Source organism: Camelus ferus, chromosome 6, assembly GCF_009834535.1.
Source record: "Camelus ferus isolate YT-003-E chromosome 6, BCGSAC_Cfer_1.0, whole genome shotgun sequence".
Classification (NCBI taxonomy): Eukaryota; Metazoa; Chordata; class Mammalia; order Artiodactyla; family Camelidae; genus Camelus; species Camelus ferus.
Genome location: NC_045701.1, coordinates 59,975,704 through 60,001,209, shown reverse-complemented (window position 1 = coordinate 60,001,209; position 25,506 = coordinate 59,975,704). Strand labels below are relative to the sequence as shown.

The 25,506-nt window shown below is 42.6% G+C and overlaps 1 protein-coding gene across 2 annotated transcripts in view; it reads right to left on the bottom strand.

Annotated features, from left to right (window-relative positions):
• PRKCH (protein kinase C eta) overlaps positions 1 to 17,196 on the bottom strand; it is a 206,838-nt gene extending 189,642 nt beyond the window's left edge. Inside the window, exon 1 of one of the 2 annotated variants that reach the window (XM_032482144.1) lies at positions 15,859 to 17,196. In XM_032482144.1, coding sequence (XP_032338035.1) covers positions 15,859 to 16,221 — 363 coding nt within the window. In that variant the 5' untranslated portion in view covers positions 16,222 to 17,196. The remainder of the gene's footprint in view (positions 1 to 15,858) is intronic. The other variant, XM_006185726.3, reaches the window with a different exon arrangement.
• Positions 17,197 to 25,506: the final 8,310 nt, after the last annotated feature.

The window sequence follows — 25,506 nt, the reverse complement described above, 5'->3', positions numbered from 1 at the left end:
TAGGTGACATGATTACACGCTCATTCCTGGGCTTTGCAGGAACAATATCCCCACAATGGGAAGAAGAATGGATGGGGTGGGGTGGACAGAGGCTAACGGCTCTTTGGAGAGGAGACTGAGATGGGAAGGGGATACACCGAGCCCCCTCAAAAGGGAAACAAGAAGGCCAAGAGAGTCCTAGGTGGTTTTTTCTGTGGGGTTTGGGGATGCTGAGTGCTTGGAGATCTGGGTCATTTCTAAAGGGAAGGTGTCAGGAGGAAGGGAGAGGATGAAACATTTGATCCGAGGGGCACACAGAGGGGACCTGAACAGAGCACGTGTGGGGCTGGGCCTCTTGCCCAAACTGCCACAGGTGGGAGCAGGAAGGTGACACCCGTCCACCCCTGTGTTCTTGGAACACCAGTGCCCTTGACTACACAGAAGAATTTGGATGCCAGGGAACAAACTTAAATTCTCCCTGATTATAATGCTGACTCTGACCTGGGCTCTTCCAACTGATGGCCCAGCAGAGGACAAGTAAGAAAGCCAGGGTCCTGCTAAGAGTAAGGGGAAGTGGAGCTGGTGAAGGGAGGGGCCTGAGGAGAGTGGGGAGACTTCACTCCTTCATTCCATCCTCTCAGTCACTTTCTTCCTTTTAGTGTAAGCTTCGTTGAAGCAAAACTGTCACTAGGTCATCTGACTCCAAAATATTAATGGAAACGGTATTAATGGAAAGACTCATTTAATATCTTGACAGGAACAATTTTTCAGAAGCATTATTTTTCCTGTTTTAAAACAAAATTCTACACACACAAGTTCAATGGGACCAAATTATAGTGGAAGGAGTGGACAATGAGCTATCAGATATTCTGGTCCAAGAGAAAATTGCACATTGTACACCTAATGTGGCAACTTCAGGAGCTCCTTATTTATTTTGCCAGAACAGAGATTTTTTTTTAAAATAAGCTTAAATGGCAACTATTCCTTCAAAGGTCACAGTTGAACCCTGATCCAGTGATGATGTGGGTGTCCTGCTCTCACCAAGGGCAGGCTGCCATTAATACAGTCCTGACACCTGGTGTACCAGAAGATGGTTTGAGTCCATTTTTCCTACTTTGAAAACCGTCTCTTATCACATAATCACAAGTTAACATTCTATTTGGGGAACCTGGGATTCAGCTTGTCCTCTCACCCACCTTTCACACTTATGTAAATAATCAAGGGAACACAAATCATGCTGGCATGTACATTCTCTCTGAACCACTCCTAAGGCTACTTTTAAACTCACATCAAGTATTAATGTCAGTATCTGAAATACAAATTTTTTTAAAGAGAAGATCTCTTAGCAAAGATGGATGACACTATTGGAATTCTGAAGCAGACCCAGCACGTGAGAACAAGGAGGGATTTCTTCATTCTACAAATGTTTCCTGCATCCCTACCACGGACAGGGCAACTTGCCAGGGGCAGGAGGTGGCGGTGCGGCTGAGGGTCGCTGGTGCTCACGAAGAGGTACCACTGGGCTGAACAGAGGTCAGCGGCTCAACGGAAGTCAACGCCCATGAACGCACTCCCAATCACCCCCAGACATCTGCAAGAGCAGCGCCCCAGCAAATCAACACAACCACAGCCCAGGCACCAGATGTGCACGAGGTGAGGAGGCCCAGCAGGGAGATACAAAAGCCGTGTAGTTGCCGCATCGCCCAAGAGCTAACCACAGCTTCTGAACAACCAAACCCAAGGCTGTGCTGAACATTGCTGCAAATACTGCTGGCCTCACAAATGAAACTTTTGTTCTGAAAAAGTAAATGTGCACACTTCAGAAAGCCTCTAACTTAAAATCACCCGTGAAAGATGTGGGACCCAAAACAAGTATCCAGTCAACAAATAAAACTAGAGGCAATCACCTGCAAAATGAGTCAACATAGGGGAAAACTTTATATTTTCTATAAACCAAATCAAAATTATTGGTACCTTTGATCCACCTATAAATCCACAAGTCCAAATGATGCACTTTTAGAGTTGTAGTTTTCCTCCTTGAAAGCATGAAAGAACAATTCACATGAGCGCGTTATATGTTCAGACTTAAAGAAATGCCTTTTAATGTCAGTTTAAGGAGGCTATTTACCATCTTTTAACTGCAGCAATAAATGTGCTCTCTTCAGCTTTTCAAAGGACTCTGTCAGACTTTTGCCACTAAATATTACAACCTTACATCTTTCTGGTTATTCACACTGACTCAGAAATTTCTATCTGTCCAATATCAGATGAGCAAATCCAACAGACACAGTTTCAAGGTTTCCCAGAAACTAACTTTGGCAACATTGCAATTCTAGTAATTCTGGCTTCTTTTCCCCCTATTCCTTGCAAGATTGTTCAGAATGGACATATGCGCCGAATGTACCTCAAATCCAGGAAAAGGAAACCATCCCCTCTTCCACCAGTAACCATCCTGCTGATTTACACTCCAGAATCTTAAATAAAAAGCAAACACAGCAAGAAGGCTGGACCCAAAAAAATCCTTTCTAAAATTCTAAAAACTCTAAGTTCTCCAAAATTAAAAATTCTAAAATTCTATGTAAATAAATATCTTACTGTTTTCAGAGTTAATTGTAGAAAAGGCTGGGCCCATGACTTCATATTTAAGCACTGGGGTAGAGGGGTGGTGGTGATGATGATGCTGACAGTGACATGGATGATTTTTCTGCAGGGCTATGTGATGTGCACTGTGCTAGATGGTTTACATAAGTCCTCACCGTATTCTCACATAAGCCTGTGAGGTAGGTACTATGTTATGATGAGAAAGTTAGGGCTGGCAGAGATTTAAGCTGGCAGAACTAATAGTTGAACCCCAATCTGGCTGACACCCAAACATCACACTATGATGAGCTGATAATTGTGGCAGTTGCCCAATAACTATTCCTCCGAGCCTGTGTTTGTCTGCTATGACTCCATAATTGTAGATTCTGCCTCCTGATTTATGTGGCTTAAGCAAATGCTAATGTGTCTTTTTACATTAAACACAAACCAAGTGGATATTGAAGGGACAGTCGGAAATATTCCGAAGGTTAGGGAGATGCCAAAATAGGCATGACCCAAAATCATGCAAAACAGACAAAATTATCCAGAGTTAATTGACAGAATTAGAGTCAATAAAGTAAATGAGCTTTCAGTAGTCAGTAAGAATCAACTGCATCTAGTTATTCATAATTTCTGAGGTTTTATTTCCTTTATGCTTACTGGTGCCATGTTTATTAATTCTCATGCATACATTTATTACTTTGTAAAAAAAATGAAAATAAAAACAGCTGGGACTCTATTAATAATATTGCAGTACAATTATCTTATCCCTTTAAGTATTAAAACTTTCATTAATACTTACGATACCATAGAAAACACATATTGAATATCATTCAAAAATTCAAGAATCTGAAATATACTTGAGTGTCTTCGTTTCTTTTCCCCATTCTCTTTTTAGAGAATACAACACTGAAAGAAGGGGAGAGCACGCAGATGCTTCTGTGTCATGTGAGGGACACCCCCAAGACTACACCTTACCCTACCCCCAAGAAACTTACATCACCACCTCCACTGTCTACAGTACAACCCTCTGAATGTCTCTCCTTGGCCATTATGATTATTTTCAGAAGGCCCTTGTCAAAATAGTCATTTCCTTGGGAGATTAAAAGCAACCAAAGCTACCGTTTCTTGAGGACCTGTTTTGTGTTGAGCATGTTTAAAGTGTTAACTCGAATCTTCACACCAATCCTATGAGGTAGCTAACTTCAGCACCATTTTCCAGAAGAGAAGAGTCAGAGACAAGAGACGGGCTCACTGAAGCAGAGCTGGGGTAACGCGCCGCGCTTGCTAGCACCGCGTCTACCCTCTCTCCTCCTGCTCATTCCTCCCACGTCAAGCTTGTTCCCACCTTGGGGCCTTTGTCTTGGCCGTCCCCTCTACCTGGGATGCTCTAATCTTCATATGGCTGGTTGCTTCTTGCCACTTGGGTCTCAGCTGAAATGTCACCTCTCTGTGAGTCCTCTGTCCACTCTAGGAAAAGCAGTCACCTTGTCACACTCCATCACGTCACCCTGCTGTAACTCGCCGCTTGGCACCTAACCACCACTTGCTATTTTCATAATCACCTGTTTGCCTGCTTTCCATCGGCCTCTCTATGCGAGGGTAGAAGCCCTGAGAGAGCCAAGATCCTGGGTGTTGAATCCTCTGCACCATCTATAACCCCTGGACTGGAGTCAGGCACGCAGCAGGTGCTCAGTAAAGGTCTATGAATGACTGAACGGCTTTCTGCCTCCACCACACACTGAGGTGGCATCAGGAAAGAATCTGCAAGTCCAGAGAGGTAGATTCCAGCCTCACCTCCATCTAGCTAGGGGCCTGCGCTCCGGACGACCTCCATTCAGCTCAGTTTCTACCATCATCAGCTTTTTTGCCAAGGTGTCAGCAAGGGGAGCTGGAATTCAAGAGCAGATCAGAAAATCTTGTGGGTTCAGAGAAGCCCAGGGGTCACAGGGTGAGGAGGCAGGCAAGCATCACTGATTTCATCATTTTGTCTTGGACTAACACAGCAGTTCACCGTAAGGCCTAGTATAGCTCAAAAAGAGGGTAACTGTTTTAAGTATACAGATAAATTCTATTTCTTTTTACAGGGGAAAAGTCTATATTAACAAAAGACACCAAACCAAGGTCAAACTGTCCTAGTTTCATTTTTTTTTTTTTAACTTTTCATCTACTGCAAACCTCAAAGAAACCCCTTCAACAGCAGAGGCTCTTGAAAATACCTAAATAACACAACCAAATAGGTCCTAAAATGGGTCACCATCTAGTACATTTCACCAGGAGTCCAGAAGTAAGTAAGAACACATTTTAATTACATCCTCTTCTCTAAAATATATAGCTCCTCTTCTGTACTAATTAACTATCTCTTATAATTAATTGAAGTGAAAATGTCCTCAAATACAGGGGGAAATATCAGAACCACGTCCTGGGAATTAAGAGTTAATAAAAAACCTCATCTTGTCAAACCCCTTTCGATTGGGGTTTCTTAACCTGAGTTCCTGTGTACAAAGTCAGGCTTCAGGGGACCACTAATCTGATGGCACCCTTCCCAGCATATTGTCAACACACATATGATGTGCATTTTTCTAGAAACAGAATCCATAGCTTTAATCATCGCTGAAAAGGTCCAGGGTTCAAAAACAGTTTTTGAAGCACTGCTTCTGCAAAAAATATCTGTTCTGACCTCTTCTGTACTGTGATGGAAGAAGAGCAATATTTAATGGAGCCCTTAACTGGTCCAGAGCACACAAATTAATAAATGCATTCTGTTTAGGAAATTAGGCAAATATGGCTTTTTGTGTACTCTTCCAAAAATAATTTCAGAGCCCAGCACAAACCTGAGCATCAGCAGAACAGTCTCCAGAAGATATTTCCGAAGGGAGCAGGGTATGCATTGTCCAAGGGAGCAAGGACTAGAACCACATAACTCTGATACCAGACAGGGCCACAGAGCGCAGGCTGCCCAGTCGCTGCCATTGCAGGCAAGGACACCAAAGCCCATCACATGTAAAGTGTTATGAGAGAGATGCAGAAACAGTGCTAAGCAAGTACGAGGGGTAAATATGACTTAAGAATGAAAACGCAGCTTTGTGGTTTGGGTTTAAGCACTTGGAATACAGGCAGTACTTCTAGAACATGCTCACGCTGGCCCCATATGATTTATCTGCTTAAGGTAATTATGAGGGGCTCATGTTGACTATGGTTCTATCCTCTGGAGAATTTCTTATTTTTTTTTTCTTAACCACAGCACAAACTAAATATCTTTGGTTACCTTTTAAGCATTTCTCTCCCTGTAAGGTCAAAGTTGTGCAAGGGTAAAACTTATGTAAAAATCAAAGGAAATTTCCAGAAGGCAGCACATGATAAAAGCATTGCTGGTGGGTCTTCTATTCAGTGGGCTTTCTGCTAAAATGTTCTGTGTGCTTTGACAATCACTGCTTTACTTTACTGCTGCTACAGAAACACACTAATATAATGATCTTGATAAATCTCCCTGAATAGTACCATGATTCTCAACAAAAATTGCTGATCTCATAAAATTGTTCAGTATGGCACTTAAACACTATGATAGCCAATACCCTTAGGCTCATTCCTCCATCTAATATAATGTCTGTCCTAAAGTGATTTATAGTATTGTCATGACATAGGGTGGATATATACACTGGTGGCTACAGATATTTCATGACTACAAAGCATTAATTACCATGCTAGTGAGAATGGCTTCTAGCAAAAGCTCCAACAGTGGGATTCTCAGTCTGTCTGTGATGTAAGAAAACAGGCACATAACTTACAACCACCCCGTACAAGTCCATCAGTGTAAATCAAGAAATGTAACTTCATGGCTTGAAATGAGGACCCACTGTAATTCCTCAAGGCTGATTCTAAGCCAAGCAAGTACTACTTCACTACTAATGCTGAAAGTCATTTAGACATGAGCTAAATCCTCTCCAAGCCTGAGCAATTTAGATTTGGATCAGTTTAATTCTTAAGAGTTACTAACTTTGATAAGACATAATTCATTTTGACTGCTTAAAACCAAGCCAATTACTCCAAAAGCAAAGAAATGATGTAATGGTGTAACACATGGAGGCAGAAGCCTTAGAGATGGAAAGGCCCTTAGAGATATTCCAGCACAACTCCCTCCTGATACAAACCAAGCTGCTGAGACCCTGATACACAGAGGCTTGTCTGAGGTCACTGTGGACAGATGGCAAAGCCACATCTTGAACCCAGCTCTCCTGGCTCCATAGCACAGCACTTAGATAGAGCTGGAAGTTGTACCATGAAATACAAAGAGTTTCTTTTTTAATTGGGTAGTTAATACTATAATAATTTGCAGTTAAAGTTAACTCCCCATGTATTTACTTATAAGCTGGCTTCCACTAAAATTTTAGGACACAAATATATATACATATAAATATCTAATTTAATGTATTTATAAATTAATACATGTCTAAATACATTTAAATATGCATGTTGATGTTAAGTGTGGGTCTGTCTGTCAGTCACACATCACATGAGCTAAGGCAACAGTAATGCTTTGGCGAGAGCTTTGGCTCCCACATTCTGAAGACAAAGGCTTGAGCTATAGTAGGTTCAAAAACTCAAAAACTTCCCAGGACCAAGTAGGTAATGAGTCAAGAAGGCCGAGTATTACGGAGTAGTGGGATCTGTGGCAAACTGGAGCCCCACAGAACTAAATGCCTTCAGATTCAATATTAAGAACATCTCTGCCAAATGAACATGTCTGCAGCCTGTCCATGGGCCTGAGAGCTGTCAGGCTTTTCGTTGTTGTTCTGAACTAGGTGACCCTCCTGCTTCAACATCTATGATTCTCATACCATCTTTATGAAGCTCAGTGTATTTGATGGTTCAAAAAGGGTGTTACTGTTTTCTGCCTTGGAGAGTTAAGAGTTCTTTCGGGTCATCTGTTCACAGACATCGAAACTTAGTCCCCTCCCAAACTTCCAGGAGATGGAAAGATTTCTACGGGTCGGGAGAACATTTACCTTCCAAAAGGGATCTGTGATGTCTCTCTGGGAAAGTAGTATCAGGTCAGAAGTGCCTTTTCTTCTTTTGAGGAAGGAGTTTTTACAGGCCTTTAACTGAAGCAAGCCTGAGGCTATGCTGTCTATGCTGCAGTCTTCAAAATCAGCTGTTTTTCCTCCAGGGAAATCTTTCTGATCTCCCCAAACCATGCACTCACCAGCATCTTAGTACTTACTTCTGTTCTGTCTTTTCCTGGTTGTTGTCCCCCCGTCCCCCTGCCCCAATCTCTCTTTCCCTTGGAACTACGAGGCCTGTGAAGGACAGGGCCATGTCTGTCTTGCCCACTCACCTCTCCCGGGTAGAGTGCAGTGCCTGGTACAGAGGACATACTCAGTGGTGGATGAGCATTTCATAGAAAAACGGGTCACAGTCTGTTACGGTCGCTACCTCAGGAGGAGCGGGGATGAATCTCAGTCACTCACTCGTACTTTTAAACCCTGAACTCCTCTGACAAATACCACACCCTTTCATGAGAAGCCAACCTATTCACACATCGTTCTTTCACGATAGAGAGGAGGCGGGCAATGGACATCTTAGGATGCTGAGGAAACACAAAGGAAGAGGAAGACCAAACCCAGACTTGGCATGTCAGGGGAAGTTTCCTGGGTCAGTGGTGTCTATGGTGAGACCTGAAGCACAGGTAGGAATTAGCAAGGTGGATCTTGAGCAATTGAAAGCTGCTCATTGTGGCAGGAGCATGGTGTGGATTGGGGAGAGGTGAGTGATACAGCCGAAGAGGCCATCAGGGTCCAGACCGTGGAGAACAGGCTACTACCATTTTAAAGAGCTGTGCTTCATCTAAGGGCAGTGGGGCACCACAGAGGGTTTTAACTAAAGGAATGACTATCAGCTTGGCAACTGAGAAAGATCATTTTGGATACAGCAATGACGAGAATGGAAAAAAAAAGTGGTCAGGCACTGAGTTTTGGGCTTCATTTTTATCATATTCTAACAAAATGGAGCAACCAACCAAAACAAATGGAGTGCCTGATCTAGCCAATTGTTTGCTAAAACAGAAGACTACACAAAATCCAAGGCACCTCTCTGATTCTAGGTAAATACCACTCATCTCATAAAAATGCACTGCACTTTTACTATTACAAAGAGTCATCATCCTGAACACTTGCTAGATACAAAAATGGTGCTCAGAGTTACGTAAGATAAAATGATTCACTCTGCCCACCAACCTCGTTAGCTCTCCAAGGTTGAAGCCCAACCTTTAAATGCTTATTTCTTGCTTCAGCCTGACTTTAACAAGTTAGGCTCACAGATGACTGGTGAACAAAGTTGCAACATACTAACAAGTTTAGAAATCACAGTCTTTTCAAATGAAACAAAAGCAAGAAATTTCTAAACACCATTTTCAATCCATTACCATATTTGAAGGACAAAAAAGGTCTGGCCCAGTCTTTCAAGCACATGTTGGTATGTCGTTCATTAGTTTTTAAAAAGGGACACTGTAATCATTGTGATACTTGGTCCCTCCCCAGTTACCTCATTTCTTTGTTTTAGAAAGATGGATAAAATGTTTAAGGCAAGCTCTTCCCAGAGCACTTATACTTCATTTGCTCTAAAATCACATTTCGACAAATATTTAGTGTCCACTATACACTGGACACTGCTCAAGGTGCTGGAGTTAGAACAGTGAGTAAGAGAGGTGGGATCTTGCTCCCAAAGTGTTTATCCTTTAAAGGAGGAAGGCATAATAAGCAAATAAATGAACAAAATCATCTCAGAGGGTGATGAGTGCAATGAAGGGTGACAGGTAATAGTGCAGTGAGAAAAATGCTCTCTGAGGGGGAAACATCTGAGTTGCAACTTAGCTGTGATGAGAAACAGCCAGCCCCACTGAGCAAAATTCTTACGGTGAAATGGAAGGCACAACACATCCAACACAATCCACGGACACTGGACTCAACCTCCTTAGAGAGGCTAAGATAGGTTTATCCCCTCAGCACCAGTTGGCTCTGAAAAAATTATGAAAGATGAGTAACTGCACTACAAAGTACAAAAGAGAACAAACCACTAGATAATGAGTCTAGAAGATTCGATCTAATGCTATAAATTCATGCAACTGGATCCAGGGATCAAGGGGAAAGATAACCCACGGCTGCCCAGTGGTAACCAGGCTGCTTTCCCTGACAAGACAACCACACAGGTACCTCCCTGAGAAGTGGAGAGAAAGCAGCCCTCCAGGGCTGCGGGGAACACAATGTCTTCAGGATGGCTGAGCCAGGAAGGCAGCCTGGGACCCCGCCAAGCAGGGCCTTCCTTCCTGAGGGAATGCCAAGGTCTTTCCATGACGCAGCCTCCAGCTCCTCCTGCCCCCTCCCATGTCCCCATGCCCTGCATTAAAATTTTACTTTGCTTTACTATGTAGGTGCTGATCCCCATTCAGAATGTCAGAAAGTCAAGAGCAAATATGTGAAAAAAAGGAAATAAGGACAAATTTTAATTTGGACAAACGTTCAGGTTTCAGAAATTCAAGAAATTATACAAAATAAGCCAGTTCAAAAAGAAACAGGAAAAAAGCTGACAGTGACAATTTAGAAAATGAGACTGTGTACAAAAGTCAGAAACTACAGTTAATGAATGTTTTAATGTTCCTACTCTGATATATTTTATGCACTAAAAAGGCTATGTAGTTTTCAAGAGTCAGCCTTGGCTCAAATCTAATAAAGGCACTTACCATCTTCTTCGGTAAAATAAGGACAATAAATCCTCATTTTTCCCCTACGGCTTTATTGGGGTATAACTGTCATACAATAACATGAACATGCGTAACAGTGAGCTATCTGATGTACTTGGACATGAGTAGACAGCTGTGAAACGATCACCACAATCAAAATAATGAATATCTTCACCTCCCTCAAAAGTTTCCTTGTGCCTCCTTTGTAATCTACCCCTCCAACACCTTCACTCCCCCATTGCCAGGCAACCACTGATCTGCTTCCTAACACTACAAACTAGTTTTCATTTTCTATAATTTTGTGTAAGTGAAATCAAACAGTATGTACTTTTTTTGGTCTGGCTTCTTTCACTCAGTGTAAATTACATATTTTGAGATTCATCCATATTGTTGCATGCACCGACAATCCATCACTTTTTGTTGCTGGATAGTACTCCAATGTACAGATACACGATTAATTTAAATACTCACCTGCTGACTGACATTTGAGTTGTTTCCAATTTGGGGGCTATTACAAGTAAAGGAGTTATGAACATTCATATACAAGCCTTTGTATAAATAATTTTATTTGTCTTAGTAAATAATTAAGAGTAGCAAGGTCCCATGACAGGCATATGTCTAACACTTTAAGAAACGGTCAAAGTGTTTTTCAATGTGACTATATTCTTCACCGTAGTATACAGGAGTTCCAGTTGCTCCACTTCCTCACTAACCCTTGCTTTGATCAGTCTCTAATTTTAGTCTTTCCCATGGGTTTTGGTTTTAATTCACATTTCCCTGACTAACGATTTTATGCATCTTTTAATGTATTATTTTCTACAAAGGTGCCTATTCAAATTTTCATCCCATTTTTAAGTTGAGTACTTTTCTCATTGAAAGATTTCTGTCTGATTTATATGTTGCAACTAATTTCTCCCAGTGGCTTGTGTTTTCGTTTTCTTAAGTGTTAATTTTGTTAGTCTGAGTAGCATCTACTGGACTTTAAGAAAATGGTCAAAGTGTTTTTCAGTGTGACTATATCAGTTAATTTTCATAGTCTGATTTGATTTCTTTTTCTAATACATGTTTGTGTCCTATCTAAAAAATATTTGCTGAGCTCAAGGTCACTAAGAGTTTCTTCTGTATTTTAAGTCTATGATTCACCTTGAGTTAATTTTTGTGTCTGGTATGAGGTAAAAGTCAATGCCAGTTTCTGCACACGGCTGTACAACTGTTTAAGCACCACTTGTTGAAAAAAATTATCATTTCCCCATTGAAATGCCTTGACATCTTTTAAACCTATAGCTCAAAAATAAAAAGTCAATTTATTAAGTATGGATCTATTTCTAGACTCTCTTCTATTCCACTGATCTATATGACTCTCTTTACTCCAATACCACCTTATCTTGATTACGGTAGCAGTTTGATTATGGTTACAGTCAGTCTTGAAATCAGATAGTTTAAGTTCCCCAACTCATTCTTTTTCAAAATTATTCTTAGATGAGTCTAGGGCCTTTGCATATTCATAAAAATTTAGAATCAGTCAGTCAGTTTCTACAACAAAGCATGATGAGATTTTGAGTAGATTGCATTAAATCTATTGAATAATTTGGGAAGAACTGAGGTCTTTACAATATTGAATCTTCCTGTTTATGAACACAATATCTCTCCATTTATATTTTTAACTTATTTCAGAAATGGCTTGTTATTTTCAGTGAACAAGTATTGCATATGTTTTATCACATTTATCCAATTTCATATTCTGATGCTCTTTTAAACTGTATTTTTCTATTTCAGTTTTCAGTTGTCTGCTGACAGTATATAAAACAACTGATTTCTGTGTATTGGTTCGGATCCTGCAGCCTAGCTTATTGGGTCTAGTAGCCCTTTTGTAGTTGTCTTAGAATTTTCTATAGACAATCATTTGTCTGCAAATAAAGTTTTATTTCTTCCTCTATGTGTATTTTATTTATTTTATTTTTTTAACTGCCTGTTGCACTGACTGGGACCTCCAATTTCCTATTGAACAGAAGTGGTAAGAGTAGATATCCTGGTCACTCCTGATTTTAGGGGAATATCATTCATTTCTTCACCATTAACATGTTACCTATAGGTTTTTCACAGTTGTCTTTCATCAGGTTGAAGAAGTTCCCTTCTGTAACTAATTTGTTGAGAGTATTTATCATGAATGGATATTGAATTCTGCCAAATATTTTTTTCTCCAACTACTAGGATGATCATTTAGCTCCCCTTTTTCGTGTAATGTTTTCATCAAGTTTTGGTATAAAGGTAATGTTGGCCTCATGAAATAAACTGGGATGTGTTTCCTTCTCTTCTTTTTCTGAAACAGTTTGTGTAGAGTTGGCAGTATTTCTTCCTTAAATGTATGATAAAACTTAGCAGTAAAGCCATCTGGGACCTTGAGTTTGCGTTGTGGAAGGTTTTTAACTGCAAATTCAATTGCCTTAATAGAGATTAAAGCCATTCAAGTTATTTGATTGAGTTTTGGTCATTTGAATCTTTCAAGGAATTTGTTCATTTCATCTAAATTATGGAATTTACTGGCATAAAATTAATGTCCATGGGATCTATAGTGATGGTCTCTCATTCCTAAAACTGGTAATTTGTGTCTTTTTATTTTCCTTGATGAGTCTGGCTTGAGGTTTATCAGTTTTACTATTTTCCCCCCTTTTTGTTTCACTAAGTTTTCTTTATTGTTTCTGTTTTCTACTTCACTGACCTCTGCTATCTTTACATTTCCTTCTTCCTGCTTACTTTGGATTCAATTTGCTCTTCTTTTCTAGTTTCAGGTGGAAACTCAGGTCTTTGAGATTTTTTCTAATTTAAGTGTTTAAAGCTGTGAATTTCCACTTAAGAGCTTCTTTAGTTGTGTCCCACCACCTCCTTGGATATAATGCAAATTAAATGAAATGTGTATAGTTAGGAAAGAAATAGTTGATTGACAGATCCATGGCATGGCACTGTGCTTGGCTCTAGGAATATACTGCATAACAGATCTAACTCCTTCTCTCATCAAGCTTAGAAGAAAACATTGATGAAATTCGTGTAAAATCAATGTCAATGATTATCTTCTTAATACTTAGAAAGTATGTTATGCAAAAAAGCATAACAACCTTGTTTTCTGATAAAGGTATCATCTGTTTTTGTCTCCTCTCATAATCTAGCAAAAAGTAAGTTGTTAGGTTTTTTGAAGTTTAGCAATTTGTAATTCTAATTGCAACAAATAAATTTATTGTGGAGTAAGTTACTCCATTTGTAACTTTCTGAATAAGCTACACATTTTAATTTAATATGCTAAAGATAAATAAGTACTTCTGTAATCCTAAATTTTAAAACCACCTTTAGACCTATAAAGGATCATTTAAAAAACAAACAATCCATATATTTCCAAGTATTTTCTTAACATTATTTTCTTAACAAAAATTTTAAAAAGGAAGCACATTATCCATTCTATCTACCCTATCATCACAGTTTCAAAATACCTAGAACTTAAAAAAAAAAAAAAAAAAAAAAAAAAAAAAACACTCTGCCTCCTTATTGAATATAAATGTCTGACTGACAAATCATTGGTTTCGAGGTCATTTAAATGCTGGCCTATCCTACCAAACACTCATGTTTTCTGGAATACCACCAGTGGGTTATATTAAACATCTAAATATAATTAATTCAGATAATTATAGATACAGAAATTTAATTTACATTTAAATCTCTTCATCCAGTGGGACAGTAAGCAGCTCAAAATACCCCTACCTTGTCAGGTAGCCTGAATCTTCCTACGCTTATGCTTCTTCCAGTCCTAATCTTTCAGTCTTCATTGAGGCTACAGGTTCTCAAACTTGACTACACATTGGAAGCACCTGGAGAGCCTAAAAATATTGATGCTGGGGTCCTCCAGCTAGAGATTCCTGTAGAGTCTTTAAAAGTCGGGATTAAAAAAAACAAACAACAACAACAACAACAACAACAACAACAACAAAAAAAACTCCCCAGGTGATTCAAATATGCAGACTAGGGGGTAAAAAGAATCAGCCTAGGATCTCTCTGGGACAACATGCTTCTAATGGCCATTGGTCAGTTTACACCACCACACATCAGAACCTAGTTGTTCTAGAGCTTTGCACAACCTAACTCCTAATCAGACACTAATTTAATAATTCCATGCAGATTCCTAGGCTCACCTCTATTTCCTATACAGAAATTCACAGGATTAAATGTCAATCTCTATTTTAGCCATTCCTCTCCAGTCCACTTCTAAATTTCACAAAGTAAATTCAGCTGAAAGGAAATTAACTCAACATAATTTGATGGTACGGTTTAACAGCCATTATGGCTTTTTCACTCCTATGTAAGAGCGCTACAAGCGAGCTGTAATTTTACAGAATAAATGATAAAATTGTCAATTCCTCAAAGTATAAAATGACTATCTAAATGACTCTTCCTTATTGTCCATCTGATTCCCCCCACTAGTTAATTTCAAACAGGTTTTCAATACTGACTCACATTCTGGGCTCAAAACTGACATCCTTCAGAATTTAAATCAGTAAACTCCTGAGGGTCTTCAAACAGCTTACTCCAATTTGCCAAATCAGGCCACTCCATTACAATAATCATAAAACATAAAAGTGGGAAGAGTAACACCGGCATCAAAGACAACGTGAAGATTAAGAAGCAAAAGCATTTTAGCACTGTGTAGAGTCTCTAGAAATTTTATTTGCAGCAGAAATTTTGCCTCATGAGAACTATGTGAAAAGCACAGGCAAGTAGGAAGTTGCCGGTAACTACTCGTCAATACACAGAAACACCAGCAGGTGAGGGGAGAAGAGGGGGGGTGGGCGGGTGTTCACAAACGGCTGAGGAGCTCTGGAAGCTCTCAAGACCAACAACAGCAGAAACTCACACTGCAAGGATCATCTCTCTCAAGCCGAAACTGAGTTGAAGTTACTTGTAAACACATGTAAACCTCATCTCCTTGGAAAACTGCTAAGAAAACCCTGCCAACTGTAGACCCAGGTACTCCGATCCCTGCCATTGTAGGTTATGTACCTCTGGGATGTAATGGATGTGCATGCCGAAACACGCGTGCACGTCTGAGCCGCAGAACCAACACGTATCCGTAAACATTATGAATAATACTTGCGAGAATGTATGGCCTTCTCCTAAGAAGCTCCTGAAGTACTTTATCCAAATCAAATCACTGTCCTATCACACCTTCCTTGCCTTTCCTGCATATTATCCGTGAGCAAAAGAGATGGGGTGCATTACTCAAAGTCTGGACAGAGGAGGGGGTGACTGTCCCTACCCCGACTTCTCCTTAGTCCAAGCTGCCATCCCGAAAGGGGACCGTGTCCAGAATGTTTTCCTAGAGACACATCTGAGCCCCCACACCCCCACGCGGTCGCGTCACCAGTGCCGCGGCCACCTGGGCGAGGACCAAAGTCTGGAGGGAATTCCCTGCGCCGCGCAGCTTGGGAAGAGGATGGGAAAGCGAGACCCGGCGAGTTTTAAAAAACGGAGCAGGGAGAGGGTGCCGAGTGGACACAAAGGGGAGGGTTCCAGGTACTCACCCAGCCCTCGAAGGTGTCCGAGGCGCCGGCCGTGCGCAGCAACTCCTGGAATTGCAGGGTACAGTTGGCCACAAAGTGGTCGTAGCCCAGGGGCGTCTCGTGGAAGACGGCCAGCTCGAGGTGGCCACCGTCGGTGACGTTGGCGCAGAACTCCTCATTGTACGTGGGTTTGTTAGTCTTCTGCTTGGTGCTGGTCTGGCCCACGCGTACCTGGTCCACGCTCACGGTCAGGTAGGGGTCCAGCAGCTGATGGCCCTTCTTGAAGAGCGAGTGGCGCAGGGACCAGCGGGTGGGCTGTAGCCCCACGGCCTCACCAATGCGGACCCTCAAGTAGCCATTGAACTTCATGGTGCCGGACGACATGCCGGCGTCGCTGCCCCGGCTCTGGGGACGGCGCGGGCTCGCAGAGGGAGAGCAGGGGGCCCTCGCTCAGGCTAGTCCTCGCGGCGGCCGCAGGAGCGGAGGCAAATCCCGGGAAAAGCAGCGCCCAAGCCCCCCTCGACCGGCCATTCTGCCTTCTCCGCGGGACCTTCCCTCCCCTCCTTCCCTCCCTCCCTCCCTCCCTCCCTCCCTTCCTAGCGAGGTGGAAAGGAGGGGAGCCGGGCGCCAAGCCCTTAGCGGGCCGGGGTAGCCCGACCGTCCCTCTTGAGCGCTCGGCGCTTCCCGGGGGCTCGCACAGGACTCGCCCCTTCGCCAGGGCCGGGAAGCGCCTCTCCTCAAAGAGCCGGAGCGACCCGTCCGGTTAGCTCGAGCCCCGAGTGTCTCCTGCCCCCGCCTCCTCCCGCTTCGGCTCCTGCCCCCGCCTCCGCGGGCTCACGCTCTCCCCCACTCGGCGAGCTTCAAACCAGGAAGCAGCTGCCGCCGCATCCCGAGCTGGAGCTCCAAGTTCACGGCAGCCCTGCGCGGGCTCGCGCGCCTTCTGAAGCCCGGGGGCGTGGCGCGCGGCCGGCTGCCGGCCCCTGAGGTCCGTCAGACGCGGGGTCACTCCGCCCTGGGAGCCCCGCGCCCGCCCGCTCGCACCGCTCCGCGCGCGCTCTCAGCATCAGGGTCTGGTAGGCGCTCTGGGCTGGAGGCTACCCCAGGTGGCGGCCAAAAGAGGAAGGGCTTTCGGCCCAGCCGGAGCAAACACCTGAGGCGTGGGAGACAAGCCCGGGGAGGGCTGGAAGGCGGGGAGGAGGAGCTGGGAACCCGCGCGCCTGGGAGTCGCTCGCGCCCTCCCTACCAGCCTAGGAGGTGGGCTGGCGACCCTGCCTGGCTGTCTGGGAGAGGCCCTGGCCGGACGCGGGTGCACGGCGGGGAGGTTCCTTTTCCTAATCTTTACAGGGGTGGCTCATCCCGGTTCAGCTTGGGCCTATCCTGTTTGTGTGCCTTTCCTGCAGAGAGTAATTACATGGTGGTTGTGTGTGTGTGTGTGTGCGTGCGTGTGTGTGTGTTTTAATAGGACAGTAGTAATGATGGAAATCCTGTCTGCCTCCTTCTCGGAGAGGTGTGTCTTGTTGCACAAAGAGCAGGAAGGGTCAGTTCTGGAGACAGAGATGGCTGAGACGTCATAAATCTCTTCCTCTGGCGGGGTGGTTCCTGGTCCACCCAGCCCTACAAGATGAGGACAGAAGATGTTCACACACACTGTCCCTGACACATGTGGGCCAAAGAAATCGTCTCTTCTAGGAACACTCTGGGCTGTTGCTCTGTTTATGAGTCAGAGCGGGCAGCCTTTGGTGTCTTTCCCCACCCATAGTTCCTGCAGTTTTTGTCCCCTGGATACTCCTTTCAGTGTAATCAGCTCTCCCTGAAGCTTACTCCCTGAGGGCCAGAGCAACCAGTGTGTCTCCCATAGAGCCTCAGACATTCTTAAGATACTTAATTATATTCTGTCTGGCGACTCTGAGTCTCCTGAGAGGAGGTCAGTCTTTGTAGCCCCCTAACCCAAGTGCCCTAATGGGGGCTCTCAAACCTAGGTCCTCAGCATTTCACCTAGGCACACTATGGAATGAAAACAAATAAGAACAATGGGTCAGTGAGGGGAGGTAGGAATTAAAAACACCAGAACTTCCTTAGGAGAACAGGGCCAGGATGTGGCAAATCACCCTAATGACACCTTAGCTTTAGACAGGGCTTGTAAAGCAAGCTCCCAAACATCCAGGGAGAGCCTGTCTGGCCCTAGTGCTCCAGGGGAAGAGATCAAGGGGACGATTTGGGTCTCCTTGGTCTCCTTTTCCTCCAAAGAGTGGGACTCTGGCTTTAAGAACCACTGAAAGATTTGCTGCTATTGGACTTTGGTACTAAAAGAAGATAGTCCCCAAATGGTGGGCAGATACACAGCTGCCCTAGGGTTGGGAGGTAAGGGACACTTTACCTCCATTTTTGCCCCATCAGTCAGCACCAGGCAGAGGTGGGAAGTGGTGACGGAGCACTGAGCAGGACAGGCATGGAGCCTGCCCTCCTGGGACTTACAGTCCCTCAATGACTAGAGGATGCAGGGGAGGAATGGCCAAGGTGCCATGGGATAATGTAAGCTGGAAGGGGTAGTCAGGGAAGGGCCCCCTGAAGAAATTCACAGCAGAAGGATCAGTTTCCTCAGAGTTCCTGAGAAAAGGGACCATTTGATTGACCTGTTTGGGGACCAGGGAAGGATTCCTGTGGCTGCAGGGTCTAGTGGCTGAAATGAGTCTGCAAAGGTGGCTCACAGTTCAAGACCGACCAGACTGGTAGGTCATGGGAAAGTCTTTGAACTTTAACTCTGAACAGCTGGAAGCCTCTGGAAGGCTGTTAAGCAGGGCCAGGACAGGGTGAGATGGGTGTTTTAAAGTATCTCTCTGGGGCTGTGAGATGCATGGGTGGGAAGGAGCAACACAGGTATGGGGAGACCAGGAAGGACGTTGTTGCAGAAGTCCAGAGGGGAGACGGTGACTGGGGCTCGGGTGGTGTGGCAGGGATGAGGATAAGGAGGTGGGTTTGAGAAAGGTTTGGAAGGTAGAATTGACAGGTCTCGGTGATGGGATGAATAGAGGGAATGGCGAAGAGGAAAGTATCAAGGAGGGCTTGCAGGAATTCAGTTTGAGCAACTGCGTGGATCACGGAGCCATTAGTGACTAGGAAACACTAGAGGAGGAGCAGACCTGTGGAGGGGGATGCAGAGTTCAGTTTGAAACATGTCAGGTTGGATATACCTTTGACACATTTAGGTGGAAATCTGAAGTGGGCAGTCGGCTAGGTGGCTGTGGGGGTCAGAGGTGGAGCTTGAGCTAAAGGCATAAAGGGAGGAGCCATCAATATACAGATAGCAATCAAAGCTAGAATAGTGGATGAGATCACCGTTATGGGAAAACATAGGAAGAGAATGTGGAGGGGAGGGTATATCTCAGTGGTGGAGCATGTGCTAGCATGCATGAGGTCCTGGGTTCAATCCCCAGTACCTCCACTTAAAAAAAGAGAGAGAGAGAGAGAGAATGTAGCTTGAGAAAAGAAACTTCCAAAAACTCCAACATTTGTAGGTGAAAGAGAGGCAGGCAAGGGGCTTGGGACTGGCAGGCGGGAGTGAGAGAAAACCCAGGAGGATGTGATATCCAGTTATTGTGGAAACCAACCCAAAAGTTCTCAAGCAGGAAGGAAAGGTCAGCTGGGTCAGAGGATGCTAAACGATTAAGCAAACAGGTGGAAAGCAGGCCCATGGAGCTGGCGGTGGACAGGTCCTGAATATTCTTTGAGCTGACTGAGCAGCAGGGTGGAAGTGAAGCCTATTTGGGGTGGGCTTGAGGTGGAAAATAAGAAGTGGAGAGAGTGAGTGTGGACACTCTCAAGAGGCTTGGCTGGAGTGGGGAGGACAGTGGGAGCTGAGGAGGAGAATGGAATCACCAGGTGGAGGGCTTTTTTAGTAAGAGGAGCAACGCAAGGGAGGAAAGAGATGGCACAGTTCTGAGCCCGCAGGAGGGCATGCCGTTTAAGACACAGGTGAAGAAATGGGCCTTCATTTAAAAGAAACACCTATGCCTGGGGCTCGTAGCCTGCTGTCTAAAACTGCCCGCATACAGCCAGAGGGGATGGTCCCCGGAGGCCCCAACTTCCTGGACTTCCAGTTTAACAGCCCCAGCAGAAGGAGGATTTTCTGTAATAGCATCCTTAAATCAATCTTGGGGAAGACTCTGATTGTCTCCAGGCTATGTCATGTGTCATTAGGTGGCTCCTGGGGGACACTAGACAGGTAGTAAACAGGCACATGGGACAGAGTCCCTGTAGGGAAGGACTTTCTGCCAGTACAAACCTCACCAGCGCAGCTGCTGTTATCAGAGCTGGTGCTGACTTTTAAGAAAGGCAGGGGAGCAAGAAGTTTCCTCTCTACACATCCCACCCTGCTCCCTGGTGGCTTGTATACAATGCAATACTGCAACTTGCTTAACTGTATAGATTGTTTTGAAATATGTATTATAGGTTCTTTTATGGACTAGAGGTTTGTTCTTTCTTCCTTTATCACTGTCACTTTTTCTTGTCTTCATCACACTATAACTTTGGACTTCCCTGTCTACAATTCTTAATACTTTATCCAAATGCTTTTTTGATTGACTGCTTGATTGACTAAATCACTGTCACTTTTCTAATTTCTTTAGGAATATTTGACACAACCCCCATTCCACTTTAAAATAGAATTAGAGAATAATGCAGCCAGGTCAAAAACTACCCCCATGTTACCATAAAATGACACCCTCTGGAGGGCAGTTTGACACCATACATCAAAAGCTTCAAGGTAAGAATTCACTTCTTTGCCTGAAGAAGTCCAGCAATAGTGAAATGGCCAAGTAAATTATAGAATAACAAGTCAGTGGGATATTACATAGTTATTAAAATGATATATGATAAGCAGCACAGAAAAAAGCTAGTAAATAACATTTAAAAAAATCTAGAGTAAGAAATATAAATGTGCCATGAAGCACATAAAATATGTATACCAAAGGATTAAGATTAGAATGCAACACAGATAAGTGAAAATAGTTCTTAGGATGTGGAATTTACAAATGAATGAGAAATGTACTTCTCTACAAGGGCTTTGAAGATAAAATAATTCACATAAGGCATGTGATACATTGCCAAGCACATCGTACATTTCAGCTGTTACCTTGGCTGCCATATTCTCACTTAATAATGCGCCTGCGTTATGACAAGGCGCTTGACAAACATTTCTTTTAAGCCTCATGACAACCATAGAAATGTTCTTAGCTCCTATTTTATACATAGGAAAGCTGAGGGCCAGAATGGTTAACTGAATTGGATCACGTAGCAAATACATGAAAGAGCTGAGATTTGGCCCATTTTTGCAGAAATGCATGCCTAAGCCCTATCCCAGGTTTTTTTTTTTAATTGAAGTATAGTTGATTTACAATGTTGTGTTAATTTCTGGTGTACAGCATAGTACAGCATATATATTCCTTTTTGTATTCCTTTTCATTATAGGCTATTACAGGGTATTGACTATAGTTCCCTGTGCTATACAGTAGGAACTTGTTGTTTATCAATTTTATACATAGGTAGTTTGTATCTACAAATCTCAAACTCCCTATTTATCCTTCCCCACTCCTTCCCTGCCCCACCCCAACCCTGGTAACCATAAGTTTGTTCTCTATGTCTGTGAGTCTGTTTCTGTTTCGTAAATAAGTTCATTTGTGTCCTTTTTTTTAGATTCCACATATAAGTGGTATCATACAGTATTTTTCTTTTTCTTTCTGACTTTCTCCACTTAGTAGGACAATCTCCAAGTCCATCCATGTTGCTGCAAAGGGCATTATTTTATTCTTGTTTATGGCTGAGTAGTATTCCATTGTGTGTGTGTGTGTGTGTGTGTGTGTGTGTGTGTGTGTGTGTATGTGTGTGTGTGTATACAGATATACCACATCTTCTTTATCCAGTCATCTGTCGATGGACATTTAGGTTGATTCCATGTCTTGTCTATTGTAAATAATGCTGCTTTGAACACTGGGGTACATGTATCTTTTCAAATTAGAGTTTCCTCTGGATATATGCCTAGGAGTACATCCCAGGTAGTTTTAATGCATAGTAGGAATGAAAACTATTATACACACTGAGTACAAAGAGGAAAAATCTGGAGATTCTCAGGATGCAGGAGAGAGTGGTACACAGAGCAGGAATTAGAGCAATGCTGTTCCCTATTGGTTTCTAACTATGCATAGGTACGTATACATAATAGTGTATGTATAAAGGTACAGAGGTAGTACAGGTGTGGCACAGGTAGGCCACCATGTACTTACAAGTGTTCCAAAAAAAATAGAAAAAGGTAAGATACTTCACAGGTATAGTAATATTTCTCAGAATGGAAGGAAGACACAAGTCTCACATTAAAAAGTACACAGTGTAATAGGCAGAATGAGTAAAAAAAAAAAAAAAAAAAAAAAAGAACCATGCTTAGACACATCATTGTGAGGTTTCTGCAGCTAGGATAAAAGGAAGCTCTTCAATGACTTGAAGGAAGAAACAGAGGCAAAGGGGGTGGGGTAGGGGAGTCTGGGATGAAATCAGAGTAGTAAGATCCTCAGGGAGCCAAAGGGTCGTGACACGTCAGTCAGTCAGTGTGTCACTGGATGAACAGCTCATCATGAGAGAGGGAAGGGGGGAGAGGAAGTCTGAGGGGCCAAGTCCTAAAATAGCAGACGGAGTAGATCAGCTGGGCTTCCCACCCTTCCTCAGCCTTTCTCAGAGAAGAGCCTCAAAAGCCCACTTAAGTCAGACGGATTCCAGGGATTGAGATCAGAACAGAAGTGCAAACATAAAAGTAATACCCCCGTAAAAAGCAGTCAAGTTGATAGCACACTTCGTCCTGACCACGGCCTAGATGGAGCCTGGGGAACAGGAGCAGTGACTCCAGAAAACATTTCTGCCATTGTTTTCTAACAGGAACTCCAGTACAGTTAAATATTTTCTGTGTGTAAAAAGAACAAACACAAATCTCTCCCATGGCTGTGTTACTTTTTGACATAACTCACCTACTTGAATCTACCCATGTTAGAATATTTTCATTTGAAATCTTCCACATTACCTAAAGTGCCTTTCTTAGTAGTGGATGCAACCCTAGAAAACACTACAGGCACTTTATTAAGAAGCAGATTCATAAAAGTCCTCAGCCTGAATTATGGTTTTATGGATCAAAAAAAAAAAAGACATATCTCATGTACAATAAGAGAGAAATAGTTTAGGGGAGCCAAGACTAATTTGCATTTAGTCACCTCAAACATTTCTTTGTACCCACTTCTGTAATTACAACCCAGAGAAGCATGTCATTAGATGAGGCAAAATATCTTTCAAACTTAAATAATTTAAAATTACTTATTTCTGAATGCATAACTTACTGTAACTCCTCCTTTTAGTATTTTTCTTAATACTTTGATATTTCTAAAAATCACTAGTGATAGAAGCAAATGAATATGGTTTAAAATTGTAATAATTTTCTCTAAACCTATTATTAATACAGCTAATGGTCAGGTTGGTCCATTAACTTTTATCATTTGGTCCTAGTCCATTAATAAGCTGAGTGGTTATTAACTACAAGTAGCAACTGAGTTATTAGAGTTTATGGCTTGTGTAAGAAACCTGTAAGAGGAAAATGATTATTTTGCTTTAATAGCATCTTTCTCTTGCCCTTTGCTGGGTTTTCTCTACGTCTCATTGATAACATTTTCTGGCGTACTCAGTGGCCATCTAACGAGTAATTCCATTCTGGTCATTGGGCATCATGCTCATACTTTTCAAAGTCCCCTGGAATTGCCTTTAGGTCATTTGTAACACCCTCCACGTGTTCTTTCATCCTTGGAATTGAATAATAGATAGTGATAAAATGTAGTACATAAAATGGCCTTTGTCAGTTCAAATAATCTTAATAGGAAGATCAATCCAGCCTTCTTGGCTATGCTTTTACATCGTTGTAAGCAGGGAGATGGGAGGAGCTTCACTTTAAATAGAATATTTTACCAAGATGTAGCCATTACTACTTATGACAGTAGCCATTAAGATATTCACAATATATAGTTAGTGAAAAAAAAAGGCTATTAAACTATAATTCAGCAGGATCCTATGCCGTGTAGAGTGTACATTGTATGTTTTGTGTGTGTGTGTGTGTGTGTGTGCACGTGTAAATTTGGAAGAGTAGACGCCTAAGTGAACAATGGTTATTGCAGGTCATAGATTACAGAGTGGAGTCTGGCTAATATAGAGGTTGAAAACAGGGACTCTGGAGCCAGATAGCCTCCACCCATATCCTATCTAATACCTCCACCCAAATCCTGTCTCCTATAGCTGTGTAACTTTAGGCTGTACCTAACCTTACTGGGCCTTAGCTTTCTCATCTGTAAAGTGGGTTACTGTGTTCTACAGAAGTTGATTGTAAAGTCCTTTAAACAGTGCCAGGCACATAGTAAGCAACTTTATAACATTTATTATTATGGGTGGCTTTTTCTTCTTATCATTTATCTGTATTTTGTGATTTTTCTTTTTTTCTATAATGAAAATTTCAGCAATTTCAGTTCTTAAAGCTAATATTAAAATGCTGCACACCAAATCACAGATAGGTGGACTTTAACTCTTTCAATTGTAATCATTTCCTGTCATCTTTCTGGTGAAACATGAACGTCTTCTGGTTCTTGGAAGTGAAAACGCAGTTTGGCCCCTCTTCCCAGGAGCTTATAGTTCATAAAAATAAGGAGGCATTAAAAAAAAAAAAAACAACCCTCTGTCCTTGAAATCTTGGTAATGAAGTGTAAAATTTTCATATCAACCCCAAAGAGAAAAATTTAACTGTCTACAAAACTGATACATAGTCCCCCCCAGTCCCTTCCCATTTTCCCTTCTTAGAACTGTGAAACGAGGCGTTTGTTTAGAATAGAGAAAGTTAGCAAATGTTTATTGTAGATACTAGAAAAGGAAAGTAGGTAAATACTTCGTAGCAAATCAAGGTACTGTTTATTTTCTAATAATTTAATGAAGTCTCACTATACAGTTAACATAATTTTAGCTCTGGAAGCCAACAAGTGAGAGAAGGGCAATTCAGACCTTCTGGCCATGATTTTTGGGCATGAGTGGGGAGTTGGATGGCCCAGGAATTGGCACTTTTGACAAAGCTGAACAAGTATAGGTGATTCTTTTGTACTTGAGTTCAAGAAACCCAGGCACAAGAGACAAGAGCGTTCAAAGACCTAGGTCTGCATCCTCCAAATTGCTAGATGACCTTAAAGAAGTCACACAATTGCACAGAATTAAATGAGAACCCAGCTCAAAAGCACGTGGCAAAGTCCTGCCGCATTATATACATGTTACTGGTCTTGCTGCTCACTCTCCCTATCCCCCCACCTCGGCCTGGCCTCTTCACACCCCACGCCATGTGTCCCTCCGGGGTGAGGCATTGGTACTGCAGAACCAGGCACAGACCCATGGCCTCGCAGGGGCTCAACCCCACCACCCGCAGAGACTCTGCAAATCAGTGGCAGAGTTTGTAACACATTCTCTTAGTTCAAATAGAATCAGTCCAAACTGAGAATCTAAATATGGAGGGAAACCTGAAAAAAAAAAAAAAAAAACCCTCCAGTAGCAAGAGAAACAAAAGAAACCGCTGGTGAGTATAACCAAGCTCACGGGCTAAATAGGCATGGAAAC